General features: G+C 33.8%; 1 protein-coding gene across 2 annotated transcripts in view; it reads left to right on the plus strand.

Moving 5' to 3' along the window:
* PHF14 (PHD finger protein 14) overlaps positions 1–16,572 on the plus strand; it is a 199,347-nt gene that overhangs the window by 47,185 nt on the left and 135,590 nt on the right. For both annotated transcript variants that reach the window (XM_082662390.1, XM_082662391.1), the window contains exons 8-13: positions 2,397–2,543; positions 3,360–3,630; positions 3,939–4,045; positions 5,187–5,282; positions 7,140–7,243; positions 9,716–9,847. In XM_082662390.1, coding sequence (XP_082518516.1) covers positions 2,397–2,543; positions 3,360–3,630; positions 3,939–4,045; positions 5,187–5,282; positions 7,140–7,243; positions 9,716–9,847 — 857 coding nt within the window. The remainder of the gene's footprint in view (positions 1–2,396; positions 2,544–3,359; positions 3,631–3,938; positions 4,046–5,186; positions 5,283–7,139; positions 7,244–9,715; positions 9,848–16,572) is intronic.

The raw sequence follows: 16,572 nt of genomic DNA on the forward strand, positions 1-16,572 counted from the left end.
ATGTTTTTCCCTTTCTATTTTCCATTGGGGAGTAGGATCTTGAAAGTTTCTCTAGGCAAGTTAAAGGGATATTCCAAGTCAACCAATGCCTTAATTAGGACACTATTTTGAATGGTTTAACAAAAGCAAATAGCCAGTGACTTAAACAAAGAAGAAGTTGAATTCTTTCTACATTCCAGACTGATTTGATATTGGGGGAGTTTGGTTCCAGGGACCAGGTGCCTTCTTACTTATTGCTTCATCTTCCCTTAGTCTGTCGCACTTTCTTACATGGTCAGAGATGGTTTATCACACCTTGACTGGGTTCCACCCCGTTGGAAGGAAGGAAGAAAAGGTTAAGAGTAGGCAGTTTCCTTTCAAAGGTATGGTTAGGAAATTTCACAAACCTCATTGGCTGGAACTTATCACATGCCCATATCCAGATGCTGAGAGTCTGGAGCAGAGGTTTTCTAGCAAGGTCGTCAAGTACCCAGTAGAAACTCAGAAGATTCTAGTACTAAGGAGAAGAAGGAGAGGATAGATATCAGAAGACAGTGGTTTCTGTCACAGTTAATATTTGCTTGGTATATCTGTTCCACTGTCTAAACAAGGTTAATCCCTTGGTCATTCTAGCCTTAGACTTAGGGTTTATTGTCCCCCAATCCCAAATAATGAAAACAAACAAAAAATTACTTGGGCTACCTAGTCCCCTTCAGATACCTTTTTGACCAGAGATGACTGGTCTTTTTAGCGAGTCAGAGTCTAGGTCCTAATGCTTAACTCATCTATACAAGCATGAATCCTATCTCTGATAAGTCAATTTCAACCATACCTACTACGTTAAAACAGTAGAATAGTTCTCCAGATCATTTTGACTACTCTTCAATGTGTTCTTTATTTCCATTAGCCTATTCTGTGACCAGGATGTAGAGTATGTTGTGAGAAAGCAATTGTGTGTGTGTGTGTGTGTGTGTGTGTGTGCGCGCGCGCACGCGTTTTAATGCAATCTCCTGCCCATGTTTTTGTATTGTGTACCTATATGAAGTAGTTATTATTAAATCTGTTTTACTAATGAGTTAACAGAGACCCAGAGATGTTTCGCAACTTGTTTGAAGCCACAAAAATCAGTAAATGGTGGAGCCAGGGTTTATCTCCAGGTTTTTATATTTCCAAATTCTGTGATCACAGTGTTCACAGTGCCATATTGTGACATCTTTGGAAATCACACTACAGAACTGCATCATATGCTTTTTTTTTTAATGTCAAGGACACTTTAGTTTTATTATTACGATGATTTCTCTTTTTGTACTTTCTCATTTGTTTCTTCTTTTCTTAGTGTCATCATTTCTCTTTGGGTTGTAAAACCCTACCTTACTAAGAGACCCTTTAACATAACTTAGATAAAAACCTATATGGATAGCTTATCTTTATTATTCTCTTTGGGATAGACCTAAAGAATGAACTGCCTGTTACTTTGCTGGCAATCACATTGCACATTACTTTTTTTGGCTACATATTTACAATTTATTTCTATTTTTGATAGTAGATTTCCTCTATTTTTGATACCCTACTATTTATGAATAAAAAATGTACCTATTAAGGTAGTATCATGAAATATGACTGTGAGAGAGCTGTGTTTCCATCTGAGATTTTAGGGTTTCATGAAGAGTTAAAGGGAATATCTAAAGTGTTTTATTGACAAGGCCTGGCCTTCTTTTTTTGCGGTACGCTGGCCTCTCACTGTTGTGGCCTCTCCTGTTGCGGAGCACAGGCTCCGGACGTGCAGGCTTAGCGGCCATGGCTCACGGGCCCAGCCGCTCCGCGGCATGTGGGATCTTCCCGGACTGGGGCACAAACCCGTGTCCCCTGCATCGGCAGGTGGACTCTCAACCACTGTGCCACCAGGGAAGCCCCAGGCCTGGCCTTCTTAATCCATTTTTGTCCCAGGTGGAATCTGCCTGTGCATTTCTAGTCAATTAGGAGTACCCTACTTATCTGTGTTGGCTAGTCCTGTATTTTCTAGATATACTGTTGTTTTATAATATTTATGTATGCATAACTTTAATATTTAATGATGATTTCTACCTAAGATTATTGAAATCTTATTTGTTTTAAACCATGATTATTTTTTTAGGTAACAAATATATCTAAATGGTAATACCTAAGATTTGATTTCAGTATTTTTAAATCCACAAGGCCTTTTAAAAAAAAATTGCTAATTTGAACTTGATATATAGGATTAAGTTTCTAAAGCAGAAATTTTTATCATTATGTATAAAAATTACTTTCGTAATTTATTTTAGGAATAACCAACACTGTGGGCTATTCTTCAAAAAGGAAATATTATCTATTACCATTTTTTTAATGACCCTTTGAAGTAAAAATGTTTACTTTTTCCCCCCTGTTTTTTGATATAGGATATAGCAGATCCATTTTTTGCTTATTGTAAGCAACATGCAGATAGGTTAGACAGAAAGTGGAAGAGAAAAAACTACTTGGCTCTACAATCCTATTGTAAAATGTCTTTACAAGAGAGAGAGAAGCAACTATCACCAGAAGCACAGGTATGGATGGGATTCATGCCAAAACTCATGTTTTTTTCTTTCAAGGTTATAGATTTCAGGGAATTCCCTGGCGGTCCAGTGGTTAGGAGTCCACACTCTCACTGCTGAGGGACTGGGTTTGATCCCTGGTCAGGGAACTAAGATCCCACAAGCCACACAGCATGGCCAAAAAAAAAAAAAAAAAAAAAAAAAAACAAACCAAGGTTATAAATTTCAGATCTCATGTGTATTTGCCAATGACATGTGAAGTATAATTGTGAAATTTGGTTAGTTACCTAGGAAGTGGATTGTCATTAAGATAAATGGTGAGTATAGTTTGTGGTTGAATATATTACTCGTCACCTAGTCAACAAAGCAGTCATTTATAAAGCATGCTTCCAGTACATTAAAGAATATGGCTTAGAGGAAATTATTCTATCAGTGCAATATGTTGACCACATCTTTTCTCAGTCTGTTCTAATGTTCTTTTATGCAAAGAATTTGATTAGTTTGCCCATCATATAAAATGTATTTTTATGTAAATTAAGTACATTTGTGGAGACTAGTGCAAGGCTGGTTGAGAAGAGAAACTTCAGCTTAATCATATTAGTTTTTGACAATTCTGATCATAGACTAGGACAGTTGTTACTAGTGGTAGACCTGGTTTATTATAGCCCAAGAATTATACAGTACACCTTAAGGACTGTGGATAGATATAATTTGCCTTGATATGTGAAATTCTGGTTATCTTTACTTTTTCTAAATGTGGAAGTAAAAATCATAAGGAGTATGTTCCATTTTAGTATCTTTTAAAATTTGTATACATTTCTTTTATAGGCAAGGATCAATGCCCGGCTTCAGCAATATCGTGCCAAAGCAGAACTAGCTCGATCCACCAGACCCCAGGCCTGGGTTCCAAGGGAAAAATTGCCCAGACCACTCACTAGCAGTGCTTCGGCCATTCGTAAACTTATGCGGAAAGCAGAACTGATGGGGATCAGTACAGATATCTTCCCAGTGGACAATTCAGATACTAGTTCTAGTGTGGATGGAAGGAGAAAACATAAGCAGCCTGCTCTCACTGCTGATTTTGTGAATTATTATTTTGGTCAGTATAGACACTGATTCATGCACGTTTTCATTGATGACAATTTGCCGATGGAGATTTCGATATGCTGTCAATTTTTAGAAATTTACTAGCAATGTTACATATATCAAGTGAAAGCATGTTTATTTTCCTAATAAGTTGTGGGTTGCTGTAAAATGCTAAGCTAATTTGTGAATAGAGTTAAAAGTGTTTTGAATGATGTAGATTTATCCATGTGATCATCCCTATGGCTAGCTTCTTCCTTTGTGTATTTTGTGTATCAGCTTTTATTTTCTACTAAAGTAAAATTGGATATTTAATTTAAATAGAGAGAAATATGCGCATGATTCAAATTCAAGAGAATATGGCTGAACAAAAGAATATAAAGGATAAATTAGAGAATGAACAAGAAAAGCTTCATGTGGAATATAATAAGGTAAGTTGGCTATAAAACAAACAGCATAATATATTACATCTTATTGATGATTTCTTTTGTGATTTTATAACGTTTTTATTTATGTTTTATTTTGAAATTCCTCTGGAGTTCTTACAACTTGCCTACAATTCCGACCCCTCATTATTTTCATTACCATCATTAACACTTACTGAGTACTTTCTATGTGCCAGGCACAATTTTGAGCACTTTTACTTATATTAACTCATTTAATTCTGATTTCAGCTTTATAATATGGCTTAGGATTACTGCTCCCATTTTCAGAGGAGTAAACTGAGTCCTAAACAGGGGAAGTAATTTGCACAGGCTCACATAGGTAGTCAAGTCATAGAGTTGGGGTTTGAAGCCCAGCAGTCTGACTCCATTCCTTATTCCTAACCACTGTACTATGGAACTTCTCTTTCTGAGTTGTAGTAAACTGAAAACTTATTTTGAAATTACTGTTTTTTTCTTGAATTGTTTTGTTACTTTTGATTAAAAAAAAAAACTCCTAATTTAAATTTCCCTTCTACCCCTTCATTCTAAAGATGAGGAAGGTCAAAAAGAAATATATAAAAGCAAGTTGTGACTAACTTTTAGGTAATAAGTAACATGAGCATATAAAACCAGGATTGACTTACTGATAAATAATATTTTAAGTGATAAAAATATGTGTAGGAAGTAAATTTCCAATAATCAGCCACACTGTATTGAAAAGAGTACTGGGATTCAATTCAAAAGACCTAAGGATTCTTGCTAGTCTTATGATTTTAGCTAAGTCACAAAAACCTTGTGATCCTTAGTTTTCTCATCGGGAAAATGGTGGGAGTGCGTCTTGATAGACTCATAGGATTAATTAGCAGAACGTTTCTGAAATTATATAGTAAACTATAATAGAATATATAAATGTAGGCATCATTATCATTAGTAAAAATGGTAACATAAAACAAAATGCTTACATTTTGTTGGTGCTGCTTAGATAATTGGAGACCCTCATTTTTCAGTGTATTGTACTTGCATGTGTTAAAAATATATGGACTATAAATATAGATATTTTGGGACATTTATTAATAAATTATTTACATTTTCACATATTTTACTGTATATTTTAATGGTTTACTAATTTGAATTATTTACATTGTAGCTGTGTGAATCTTTAGAAGAACTACAAAACCTGAATGGAAAACTTCGAAGTGAAGGACAAGGAATATGGGCCTTACTAGGCAGAATCACAGGGCAGGTTAGTTTCTTTCCAATTGCTATCTTTCTCTTCTTGCTCTCTATATGATTTCAAAGATCAGAACTCTAATACAACTGTCTCTTCACTAACTAAAGAATTCCGTTTAATCAGGATCAACTAATCCTCTGGGATAATGATTCCTGCCTGCAGTACATCTAGAGCTTTGGAAGCTGCCTACTGAGAACTTGTAGCTTAATTTGGCTGTTTTAACAGCTATCTTGTTTGCAGATTTTTTCATTTGCTCTAACTGATTGACCTGTCGTTTGTGATGAAGCTAAGATTTGAAGCATGAGTTACTTCTACCATATTCTTCTGCCTCTAATGTAGCGGTTTTAGATTCCTTGCCACATTTCTTCGGTCCTGTTCTTGTGCTATAATTAGTTCTTTTTTTAAAAATTTTTTTAGGACTGGGGGTGTGTGTAAAATTTAAACAGAAAACTGGAGAGATTTATTTTCATGTTGATTTGATTTTGAACTGCGTAAGAAATGGTTTTTGAAACTGTAATGTTAAAGTGTAGTTTTTCTCCTTCAGTAGCTATTATTGTAGTTATGAAAAAAATTAACTTTATCCTTGAACATATTTAGCCTTTTATAGTTCTTGGTATTGAAAAGAAGAATCATTGCCAAATGGATTTCTTTGAATGCTTTTTTTTGATACTGTGTATATAATTCTTAAATTAAGAATTCATTTGAATAATTTCAGTTATTTTTTTAAGGATGATGGAGACTCACTGTGGTCCTTTCACTATGAAAATAGTTTTGTTTGTGAAGGAAGGTTTTCAAAGAACAGATATTTTTCATTGTACTTGTTTTAAAGGTTTACAAAGAGTCAAATTCATTAAACAATTTGTGTAGACATATTATTTTAGAAGGTAACACATACTGATATGTATTGTGCCATGCTGGCTTTGAAGATGCTGCTTTTGTGAACAAGGTGTATATGGCTTATATTATAATGAATAACATAATATAAAAGGTGAGAATGAAGTTGCATATGGAGAATTGACCTTTGTTTCTATTGATAGGTTGTTGATGAATTTTTGGAAGATTATGGTGTTTTATATTTTATATTTAGATAAGTTAGTATTGAATGCAAGCCTATTATTAGTTTATTTGGCAAGCTAGCATTATCTTTTGGCTTGGTTTGCAAGTTTGTCTCATAAGAATTTCCTGTTTAGTATAAAACATTATCTACTATAAAAGAGCATTTTCATTTATTAAATCACTTGTAACAGAAGCGCATACATTTCCTTGTGCAAATGTAAAATACATAGCCGAAGTAGAATTCATTTGTACCACTTGCAGGAGGACACTTTCTTCCAGTTGGTTAAACAGATGCCAGCCCACCGGGCCACTGAGAAATGACTTTGATAGATGGTTGCTGTCTGGGAAGCCAGCATACTACTGATTAGTAGAAACCCAAAGAAAATCTACTTCACTTTGTGGAGAGTTTGGTCCAATAAGATAATTTTTCTAATTAACCTTTGGAGCACCAGTGTAGCTGGGATGTTGAGGAAAATAAACGGCCTCAATATTCTTTTTGTCAAGTGTACTTTTTTTTCTTTTAAGTTCTTAAATTCTTGTCCTTGTCTTTCATTTTTAAAGCTAAAGTAGAAGTTTAATTTTCATAATGTTTTAGTGGTCCACTGAAAATCGATGAAAGTATGTTATTATAGGCTTCTAACGGCAGTGACTGAGACAGAAACTGATTTTAGTGCTTTTTGCCAATGTAAACGCTTGTAAAAGATTTCCCCCTCACAATCCTAGCATATTAGTTGACTTGAGCAGTGCATAGAGGAAAGTTGCTTTATATTTTTTCTTTAAAACAAAATAAACTGCATTTGTTCAAATCAATAGAAGTTGAACATACCGGCAATTTTGCGAGCACCCAAGGAGAGAAAACCAAGTAAAAAAGAAGGAGGCACACAAAAGACATCTACTCTTCCTGCAGTACTTTATAGGCAAGTAATGAAATTATGATAGATTAATATTGTGTATCTTTTTCATTTTTAAAAATATTATTTATTTTTGGCTGCATTGGGTCTCGGCTGCTGTGCGTGGGCCTCTCATTGCGGTGGCCTCTTTTGTTGAGGAGCACGGGCTCTAGGTGTGTGTGCTTCAGTAGTTGTGGCACACAGGCTCAGTAGTTGTGGCTTGCGGGCTCTACAGCGCAGGCTCAGTAGCTGTGGTACACAAGCCTAGCTGCTCCGCGGCATGTGGGGTCCTCCCTGACCAGGGCTTGAACCCATGTCCCCTGCATTGGCAGGCGGGTTCTTAACCACTGTTCCACCAGGGAAGCCCTTGTGTATTTTTAAACTAATACTTTTTAGTAACAAGATGCTTCAGATATTTGTGAATGAATTACATTTATATTGGAATTTAAGTTAAATGCATTTGAAGTTCATTTTATTAAAACCATCAAAGATGCTTTCCAGATTGAATGATGATAGAAGAGATTTTGCTCCTCTTTTAATGACAAGCTAAATCACTTTTTGTATCCTTTAAGTAACTGGCGCTATGTGTGCATATGCTCCATGGAAATGAACTGTCCTCTTTGGGGAATTGGAAAGTGACTTTAAATAATGTAGATGATTATTTTCTTAAATAGTTAAAATGATATGTTAGATAAATGGGCATTTATATTTTATTTTACTTGAATGAGTTTTAGAGGTTTACATGTGTTTTTAGGTAGTGATGGGTACTATAATATAGCTTGAATTACTGCCTTTGCACAGTGGTGGATAATGAAGATAAGTTTTAGATTTGAATCTGTCTACATTTTTTTCTCTCTTGGCTCAGTTGTAATAATTTCATTCTCCCAAATATTTTTGTTCTTGGCTCAGTATTTTACAGTATTCACCATTATAGCAATTTTACATAGTTATTAAGACTTCTTTCCATACTTCAGTAGGTTTGGATCTCACTATTTTTTCCATGTAACTGATGATATTAATTGAGAAAAGTCTAGAAGATGCTAGTATATGTTTGTGTGTGTGTATACATACACAAATCTATTCACATACACAAGTATATCCTTATGTAAATTTATAAATATTCTCCCCACAACCTCTTCCTTTCTCAGAAATAGCAGCAGTAGCAACAATATCAATCTCTATAATTACTTTCTCTTCTTGATTGGAGGCTCTCTCCATAGGTAATAGCAGATAACTTCCTTGAACTGTGGAAGCCCACTAGTGTTTTAGTGTACTTTATGAAGACTAGCACAGTCTCAGTCTAGCTTTTCCAAATAAAATTGGTTCATTTGGAACCGTCAGGCATATCACTTATGCTCCTGACTTTTTATCACTACAGTTCATTTTTATTTCAGAATATACTTTAAGTAATTTTCCATTTTTACTCTGAGCAACTTTGAGACCCAGTACTGGTCGTTGTTGTCATTGTTGTATATGTGTGTATGTGATCTTTTTTTCTAGGATTATTTAAAAATTCAAACATCATTGCTGTTTCTGTATATATATGGCTCTTTTAGGTTCTCAACAACTTTTTCCTCAACCTTCACATTCTTAATATAAATATACCCTAGATTTTTAGGTCATAATGTTTGTGCTCTCAGGAGTAGTTAACTTGTCCTTCTGCCCAAGAAAATTTGGATTTCTTAAGAACAAACAAAAATGTAAAATAACAGTAACAGGGACTTTCCTGGTGGTCCAGTGGTTAAGACTTCGCCTTCCAACACAGGGGGTGCGGGTTCGATCCCTTGTCGGGGAGCTAAGATCCTACATATCTCGTGGCCAAAAAACCAAAACATAAAAAAAAAAAAAAAAAAAACCTGGAAGCAATATTGTAACAAATTCAATAAAGACTTTAAAAATGGTCCATATAGTAAACAAATAATGTAACATAACAGTAACAACAATAGTGAAACTTCCCATTTTTTATAATAAATAATCAATTGGTATATTTTTAAGACTCAAAGTCTGATTTTGTAAAGAGACTTATATATGTAGCTTATTTACATGTTGAAGGTTCTTTGAAAGATTTATAATTAATGGTAGAAAATAAACTGAATTTTGTTTGTAAAGTAACTGCTTTTGTAGTTTTAGAGACGTAGAAAATTGAAAGATTTTTTTGTTTAATAAATTGTTTCTAGAAAAAAATTGGTCTAATGTTAAATGGGTTTTAAAGTGATAATTAAAATTAAGATAAAGACAACGTTAACATAAGTATCTAACATATGCCCTTCTCTGAAAAGTATGACACCAGCAATATTTACAATATTTTCTACATTCTCAAAAGTATATAGAACTAATAATTATTGACATTATAAAAAGACATGTTATGAAAAAATATTTCATTTCAATAAAAGAAAAGTTAATATGGTGAAATTTTGAAATTTTAAAAATATGCTGTAAGTTAACTGTTCACTATGATGATAATTATTCTAATCCTTTATTTGCTGCCTTTATTCAAAGTTGTGGAATTTGTAAGAAGAACCATGATCAGCATCTTCTTTTATTGTGTGATACCTGTAAACTCCATTACCATCTTGGATGTCTGGACCCTCCTCTTACAAGGATGCCAAGAAAGACCAAAAACAGTTATTGGTAAGTAAAATGGAGAGGATTTAGATGTTAGAACTGCTTTGCTCTTAGTTTCAACAGTGTAAGTGTTATATCATATTGCTTCATATAAAGTTTTCAGTAAGTTTTTAATTGATATTTTTATAATTTTTTCCAATTTTATTGAGATATAATTGACAGTTAAAAATTGTGTAGTTTTAAAAATAAACAAATGGGACCTAATGAAACTTAAAAGCTTTTGCACAGCAAAGGAAACCATAAACAAGATGAAAAGAGACAACCCTCAGAATGGGAGAAAACATTTGCAAATGAATCAACTGACAAAGGATTAATCTCCAAAATATACAAGCAGCTCATGCAGCAAAATATCAAAAAAACAAACAACCCAATCCAAAAATGGGCAGAAGACCTAAATAGACATTTCTCCAAAGAAGATATACAGATTGCCAACAAACACATGAAAGAATGCTCAACATCATTAATCATTAGAGAAATGCAAATCAAAACTACAATGTGATATCATCTCACACCGGTCAGAATGGCCATCATCAAAAAGTCTAGAAACAGTAAATGCTGGAGAGGGTGTGGAGAAAAGGGAACACTCTTGCCCTGTTGGTGGGAATGTAAATTGATACAGCCACTATGGAGAACAGTATGGAGCTTCCTTAAAAAACTAAAAATAGAACTCCCATATGACCCAGCAATCCCACTACTGGGCATATACCCTGAGAAAACCATAATTCAAAAAGAGTCATGTACCACAATGTTCATTGCAGCTCTATTTACAATGGACAGGTCATGGAAGCAACCTAAGTGTCCATCAACAGATGAATGGATAAAGAAGATGTGGCACATATATACAATGGAATATTACTCCGCCATAAAAAGAAATGAAATTGAGTTATTTGTAGTGAGGTGGATGGACCTAGGGTCTGTCATACAGAGTGAAGTAAGTCAGAAAGAGAAAAACAAATACCGTATGCTAACACATATATATTGAATCTAAGAAAAAAAAAATGGTCATGAAGAACCTAGGGGCAAGACAGGAATAAAGACACAGACCTACTAGATAATGGACTTGAGGATATGGGGAGGAGGAAGGGTAAGCTGTGACAAACTGAGAGAGTGGCATGGACAGATATACACTACCAAATGTAAAACAGATAGCTAGTGGGAAGCAGCCGCATAGCACAGGGAGATCAGCTCGGTGCTCTGTGACCACCTAGAGGGGTGGGATAGGGAGGGTGGGAGGGAGGGAGACGAAGAGGGAAGAGATATGGGAACATATGTATAACTGATTCACTTTGTTATAAAGCAGAAACTAACACACCATTGTAAAGCAATTATACTCCAATAAAGATGTTAAAAAAAATTGTAGTTTTAAGTTTTACAACCTAATGATTTGATATATATATGTATACATTATGAAGTAATCACCACAATCAAGCTAATTAGCATAGTCATCACCTCACATAGTTACCATTTTTTTGTGGTGAGAACATTTCAGACGTAAATATTTATTATAGCATTATATGAATAAAGATGTAGCAGTTTTTTGATAAATGAATTTTAAGTTAATTGAGGCTATTTTGGTATCTTAGCAATGGTTTCTTAAAGCATGAATTCTGTTTATAATTCTCTTGCTTTATTATACATTTTTTAAAATGCTTTAATTTTGTTTTGAAATTGAATGAATTTATCAAGAATTTGCCTCCATATTCATGCTTTTATTTGTAATTTAGTATTTTATTTCTAAATTAGTGTCACCGAAGGCTTTACTTCTGGTACTTGTCATTTGTGCTAGTTGTATATTTAAGTTCAGCCATTCTTTGCAAATCTAGAAACATTTGACATATGTTTCTGAATTATTTTTTCATTAACTTACGCATGTTGAATCACTACAGATGTTTGATAAAAGCTTATGATATTTATAAGTTTTATGCTTAATTGTAGTCCAAGCAAGAGACAGATGTTCAAATTCTAATAGATTGATTCCATACAGGAAGAATATAGGCCACGGAAAGCTTAGGAATGAACATGACTATTCTTTTTATACAAACTTTATACAAATTCTAGTTTTGGAAAAGACTGGACCCCAGCTTTTTAAATGGTAATCTATACAAAAAGGTGTGTATTCTTCAAACACATTAAAGCAAGTTTTCTGACCTCATTGTTTTATTTCATAAACCTACCTCTGTTCATTTTATTAAGAAGCTCACATTCTTTCACCATTTTCACATGGTTGCTTTTTCATAGTGTTCTTTTATCAGTTTGTCTTGAGCCAGTCATACTGATCAACTCTTTTTCAAATATAGTGGAATGTATTACTTTTGATACGTGTGTGATTTTGAAAGCAGAATTTAAGAGAAACTTGCTGTCACTTATTAGAATGCCTGCAGTGTTAATAAACATCCTATGTGGGTTTCTAAATTGAAAGCCAGTTTGGTAGTCTCCAGGGCCAGGAAGCTTTGTCATGATCTTGGAAGTGTAGATATGCATTTCTCTTCTTAAATGAGGTTATTAATTTGTCTAATCCCACTGTGCTTGCAGAGCTTTGTTTTCCAGTGTGTAAGAGTTTCTGGAAGAATATCAGATGAAAGTGCATAGCCTGGGATGTTTTAGTGAAAGCTCCCCCCAGAGAACCTAAATTACTTAGGGTTCTATGCATTAGTTGCAATGTTTTAAAGTAAAAGTAGAAGCTAATATTGCAGCAAAGTGAAGTCTTCACTACCTTGTAGCTTCTAGTCATCAAATTTCCTTTGGCCTCTAAAGTCAACTTAGCTTTGTTTAGCAATTAATTGGATGTATTACTTTTGGAGTAATTTTTGGAGAATATTTTTTTCTTCAATGCTCTCAAATGTGGGAGGCAGTTTTTACTTTTTGCTTTTCAACATTTCCAGTTTATTTTTGAAATTATATTAAAGATGATAAATACTAAAAAAAACTTCACCTCCTACATACTTTACCATTAACTATGCTTTTTAGTTTATTTAAATCTATTGTATATACATATATATGTTAGAAAAACTGTGTAATGGTGTGCTACTACATCTTTTCCCCATTCTGTGCATGATAGCTTGAAATTGACCACAGGTAGGAGTATTCCTATCACAGAAATTGGCAAAAGCTACAAATTAGGACTTTTGCCCATATTTACCATCACACCGTTGCCTAATTTCTGCTTTAATCTCTACCTTAGTTTTCAGTCTTTTACTTAGGGAAAGAGGTCCTGTTACTGGGTCCTTATTTCATGACTAAGCCCTAGTTTGGGGCTTAAATTTCTACAGAGCCCACTGGTATACATTTCTGATGTCACCAGTTTCTGCTTTTGCTATCTTTATGCTATGCAAGCCTGTGTTAACACCCTTACTGCTATATCCCCCTTATGTTTGCTGTCAGCTAGAATTACTATGCTTCTCAAATACCATATTCTGCTTGATAGAGTATTCTAAGCAACTAGTCCGGTCAATAGTCCAGTCTACTATTCTAAGCAAATAGTCCAGTCTAAGCTGGACTATTCTATCCAGCTCTTTCTTCCAATATCAGCACTGCTTTCCTGAAGATATTGGTTCTAGATCTGGATGCTTTCTGTTTGGTCCATTCCACAATAGTTCACAGCGCTATGCTGGACTGAGTTAAGACATGTGACAGGAAAGAAGAGATGGTTAAAGCTACAGAAGTAGTTATTGGTGGAGAATAGGGAACTTGAGTGAGTTCATGTTAGATAGACTTTTCAGTGAAAAAGAAGTAGTCTTGAGAGGGTAAAGGACCTGGGATGATGATAATGGGGGCTTGAGAAGAGAGGAAATAGTTTGCACCAGGTACTGTGGGAAAAAAATCAGAGATAACTGACTTGCTGAGGCTATATAGCAAGAATGTTCAGTGAATTTGTTTAGTAAGTGTGATTAATTGATTTTTCTCCAGTAATGCTGAGCTGACCAGGAGGAGGAGAGGGGAAAACCCAAGGACTTCTTAGGTTAGATTAGAGATGGGCAAATCAGATGAAGAAGAATATTGGGTGGGTGAGGCATTTGGCAGGGGGTAGAGGGACTAGTAAAGGTGTAATCTAGGCTCTGTTTTGTTTATACCTACTCCCAGTGTTTGAAATGTATTTTGTTTCACTTTTAGTTTATGTTATCTTGGTTTGTTTTTTAAAATATATAATTTTGAACACTACCTTACATTCTTTCTAAGACAAGCCTGGTAAGGTATAAATAAATAGGGTTTGATTCGTTAGAGTAGTTCAAATAGTAAATACTTATTTTAATTTTGGGGTACTAATCTTATGTTTCCACCACCCATCTGATCAGAATTTGTCTTGCATTTTCTAATTATTTAAAGAATATTATGAAGAGTATTACTTGACAGAGAATTGAGTAATATTACTTAAAAAATATTACTCAGCATAATGTCCTCAAGGTCTATCCATGAAAAAAACTGTGGTGTGAAATCTCTGAAGACTGAAAGAGGTAATTTGTAAAGGAAAAAAAAGTAAATCATAAAGTATTTATAAAATTTGGGAAATAGAGCGTTACTAGATTTATTACGTTTAAAAATTCATAAAATCATTTTTTCTTTTATCCTTTTATTCTCTGGATATACGTTTATTCTTTTAAGACAAAAAGAAAATATGTAGCACAAACTCTTCTATGAAGAATTTTGCAAGTAGTTTTTTCCCATGTTTTTCTTCATAATTTGTCTTCCCTTTCTCCCATTAACTCTTTTTTATAATTGAGATATAATTGACATTTAACATTTTATTAGTTTTAGGTGTACAACATAATGATTTGATATAGATATATTGTGAATTAATTACCACATTAAGTTTAGTTGATATCCATCACCAAACAATTTTTTTTTCTTGTGATGAGAACTTTTAAGATCTACTTTTTTAGCAACTTTCAAACATACAGTGTAGTATTATTAACTGTAGTAACCATACTGTACATTACATCTCAGGACTTATTTATTTTGTAACTGTAAGTCTGTCCGTTTTGACCACCTTTACCCATTTTGCCCACTCCCTCCGCTTGCCTCTGGCAACCACCTGTCCATTCTCTGTGAGTTTGTTTTTGTTTTTAATATTTCACATATAAGTGAGATTATACAGTATTTGCCTTGGACTTATTTAATTTAACATAATGTCCTCAAAGTCCATCCATGTTGTTGCAAATGCCAGGATTTTCTTCTTTTTTATGGCTGAATAATACTCTATTGTATATATAGACCACATTTTCTTTATCCGTTTATCTGTTGATGGACACAGGTTGTTTCCATGCCTTGGCTATTGTAAATAATGGTGCAGTGAATATGGGAGTGCAGATATCTTTTCAAGATAGTGATTTCATTTGCTTTGGATAAATACCCAGAAGTGGAATTGCTCATATGATAGTTCCATTTTTAAGTTTTTGAGGAATCTCCACACTGCTTTTCAGAGTGGCTGTACCAGTTTACATTCCCAACAGTACATGAGGTTTCCCTTTTTTCCATATCCTCGGCAGCACTTGTTATCCCTTGTCTTTTTTATGACAGTCATTCTAACAGGTTTGAGGTGATATCTCATTGTAGTTTTGATTTGTATTTCCCTGATGTAGTTTTCTATAGGCACCTTTGAAGATTTCCCTCTAAAAAGTGGGGAAAGCATGGGAAAAGGCTTAGAAATAAGAAAAAAAAAAAACTGTGGTGTGAAATCTTTGAAGACCGAAAGAGGTAATTTATAAAGAAAAAAAAGTAAATCATAAATTATTTATAATATTTGGGAAATAGAGTGTTACTGGATTTATTATGTTTAAAAATTCATAAAATCTTTTTTCTTTGCCTTATGCAAATTATATTTTCTATAGATTAAATTAGTATTCTTCCTTGTTTTAGCATTATACAATAAAAATTATTTTACTTTAGTAATAAAGATTTTTAAAACCTCCTTAGGTAATTATTCTGAACATAAGTTATAGTGTAGGGTGCTGGGGATCAAGAAGGTACAGCAAGTTGAGGAAAATCTCTTAGTATTTCAGTGTGAAGGTAGTGCTTTGGCATAAATTCCTTACCTGAATTTTCATTATTTATACTTAAAAGTCCATTTTTAATTCATGGAATTTTTGATTACTTAAGGTTACCTTTAGTACTATGCATAGGAATTATAGATTTTATACATTCTCTTCCCTAATAGAATATATTAAGTAAAAATATACAGGATTAAGGTGAGTTTAGCTAAATTCATAGATAATAGCAGCTTAGTGGATTATTTTTTTTCTATTTTTTAAATTAATTTATTTTTTAGTGGATTACTAAAAGAAGGCAGGTATGTGTTTTGATATTATGAAGGATAATTATGACTTTCCCCCCAATATATGTAATTCCATGGAATTGGACAGGCCATGGCTTTATCCTCAGTTATTATTTCTTAGGCTCTTGTGTACCGGTTAATGTAGCAGAGATGCTTTTTCATATCTTAAAGGCTATTTATAAGATGAGGACTATAGGGACTTCCCTGGCGGTCCAGTGGTTAAGACATCGCCTTCCAATGCAGGGACGGGTTCGATCCCTGGTCATGGAGCTAAGATCCCACATGCCTTGTGGCCAAAAAACCAAAACATAAAACAAACAATATTGTAACAAATTCAATAAAGACTTTAGAAATGGTCCATGTCAAACAAAAACAAAAACAAAACAAACCAGAAACAATATTGTAAAAATTCAATAAAGACTGTAGAAATGGTCCATGTCAAAAAAAACAAAACATAAAAAAG

Source organism: Grampus griseus (assembly GCF_964374135.1).
Source record: "Grampus griseus genome assembly, chromosome: 9".
Taxonomy (NCBI): domain Eukaryota; kingdom Metazoa; phylum Chordata; class Mammalia; order Artiodactyla; family Delphinidae; genus Grampus; species Grampus griseus.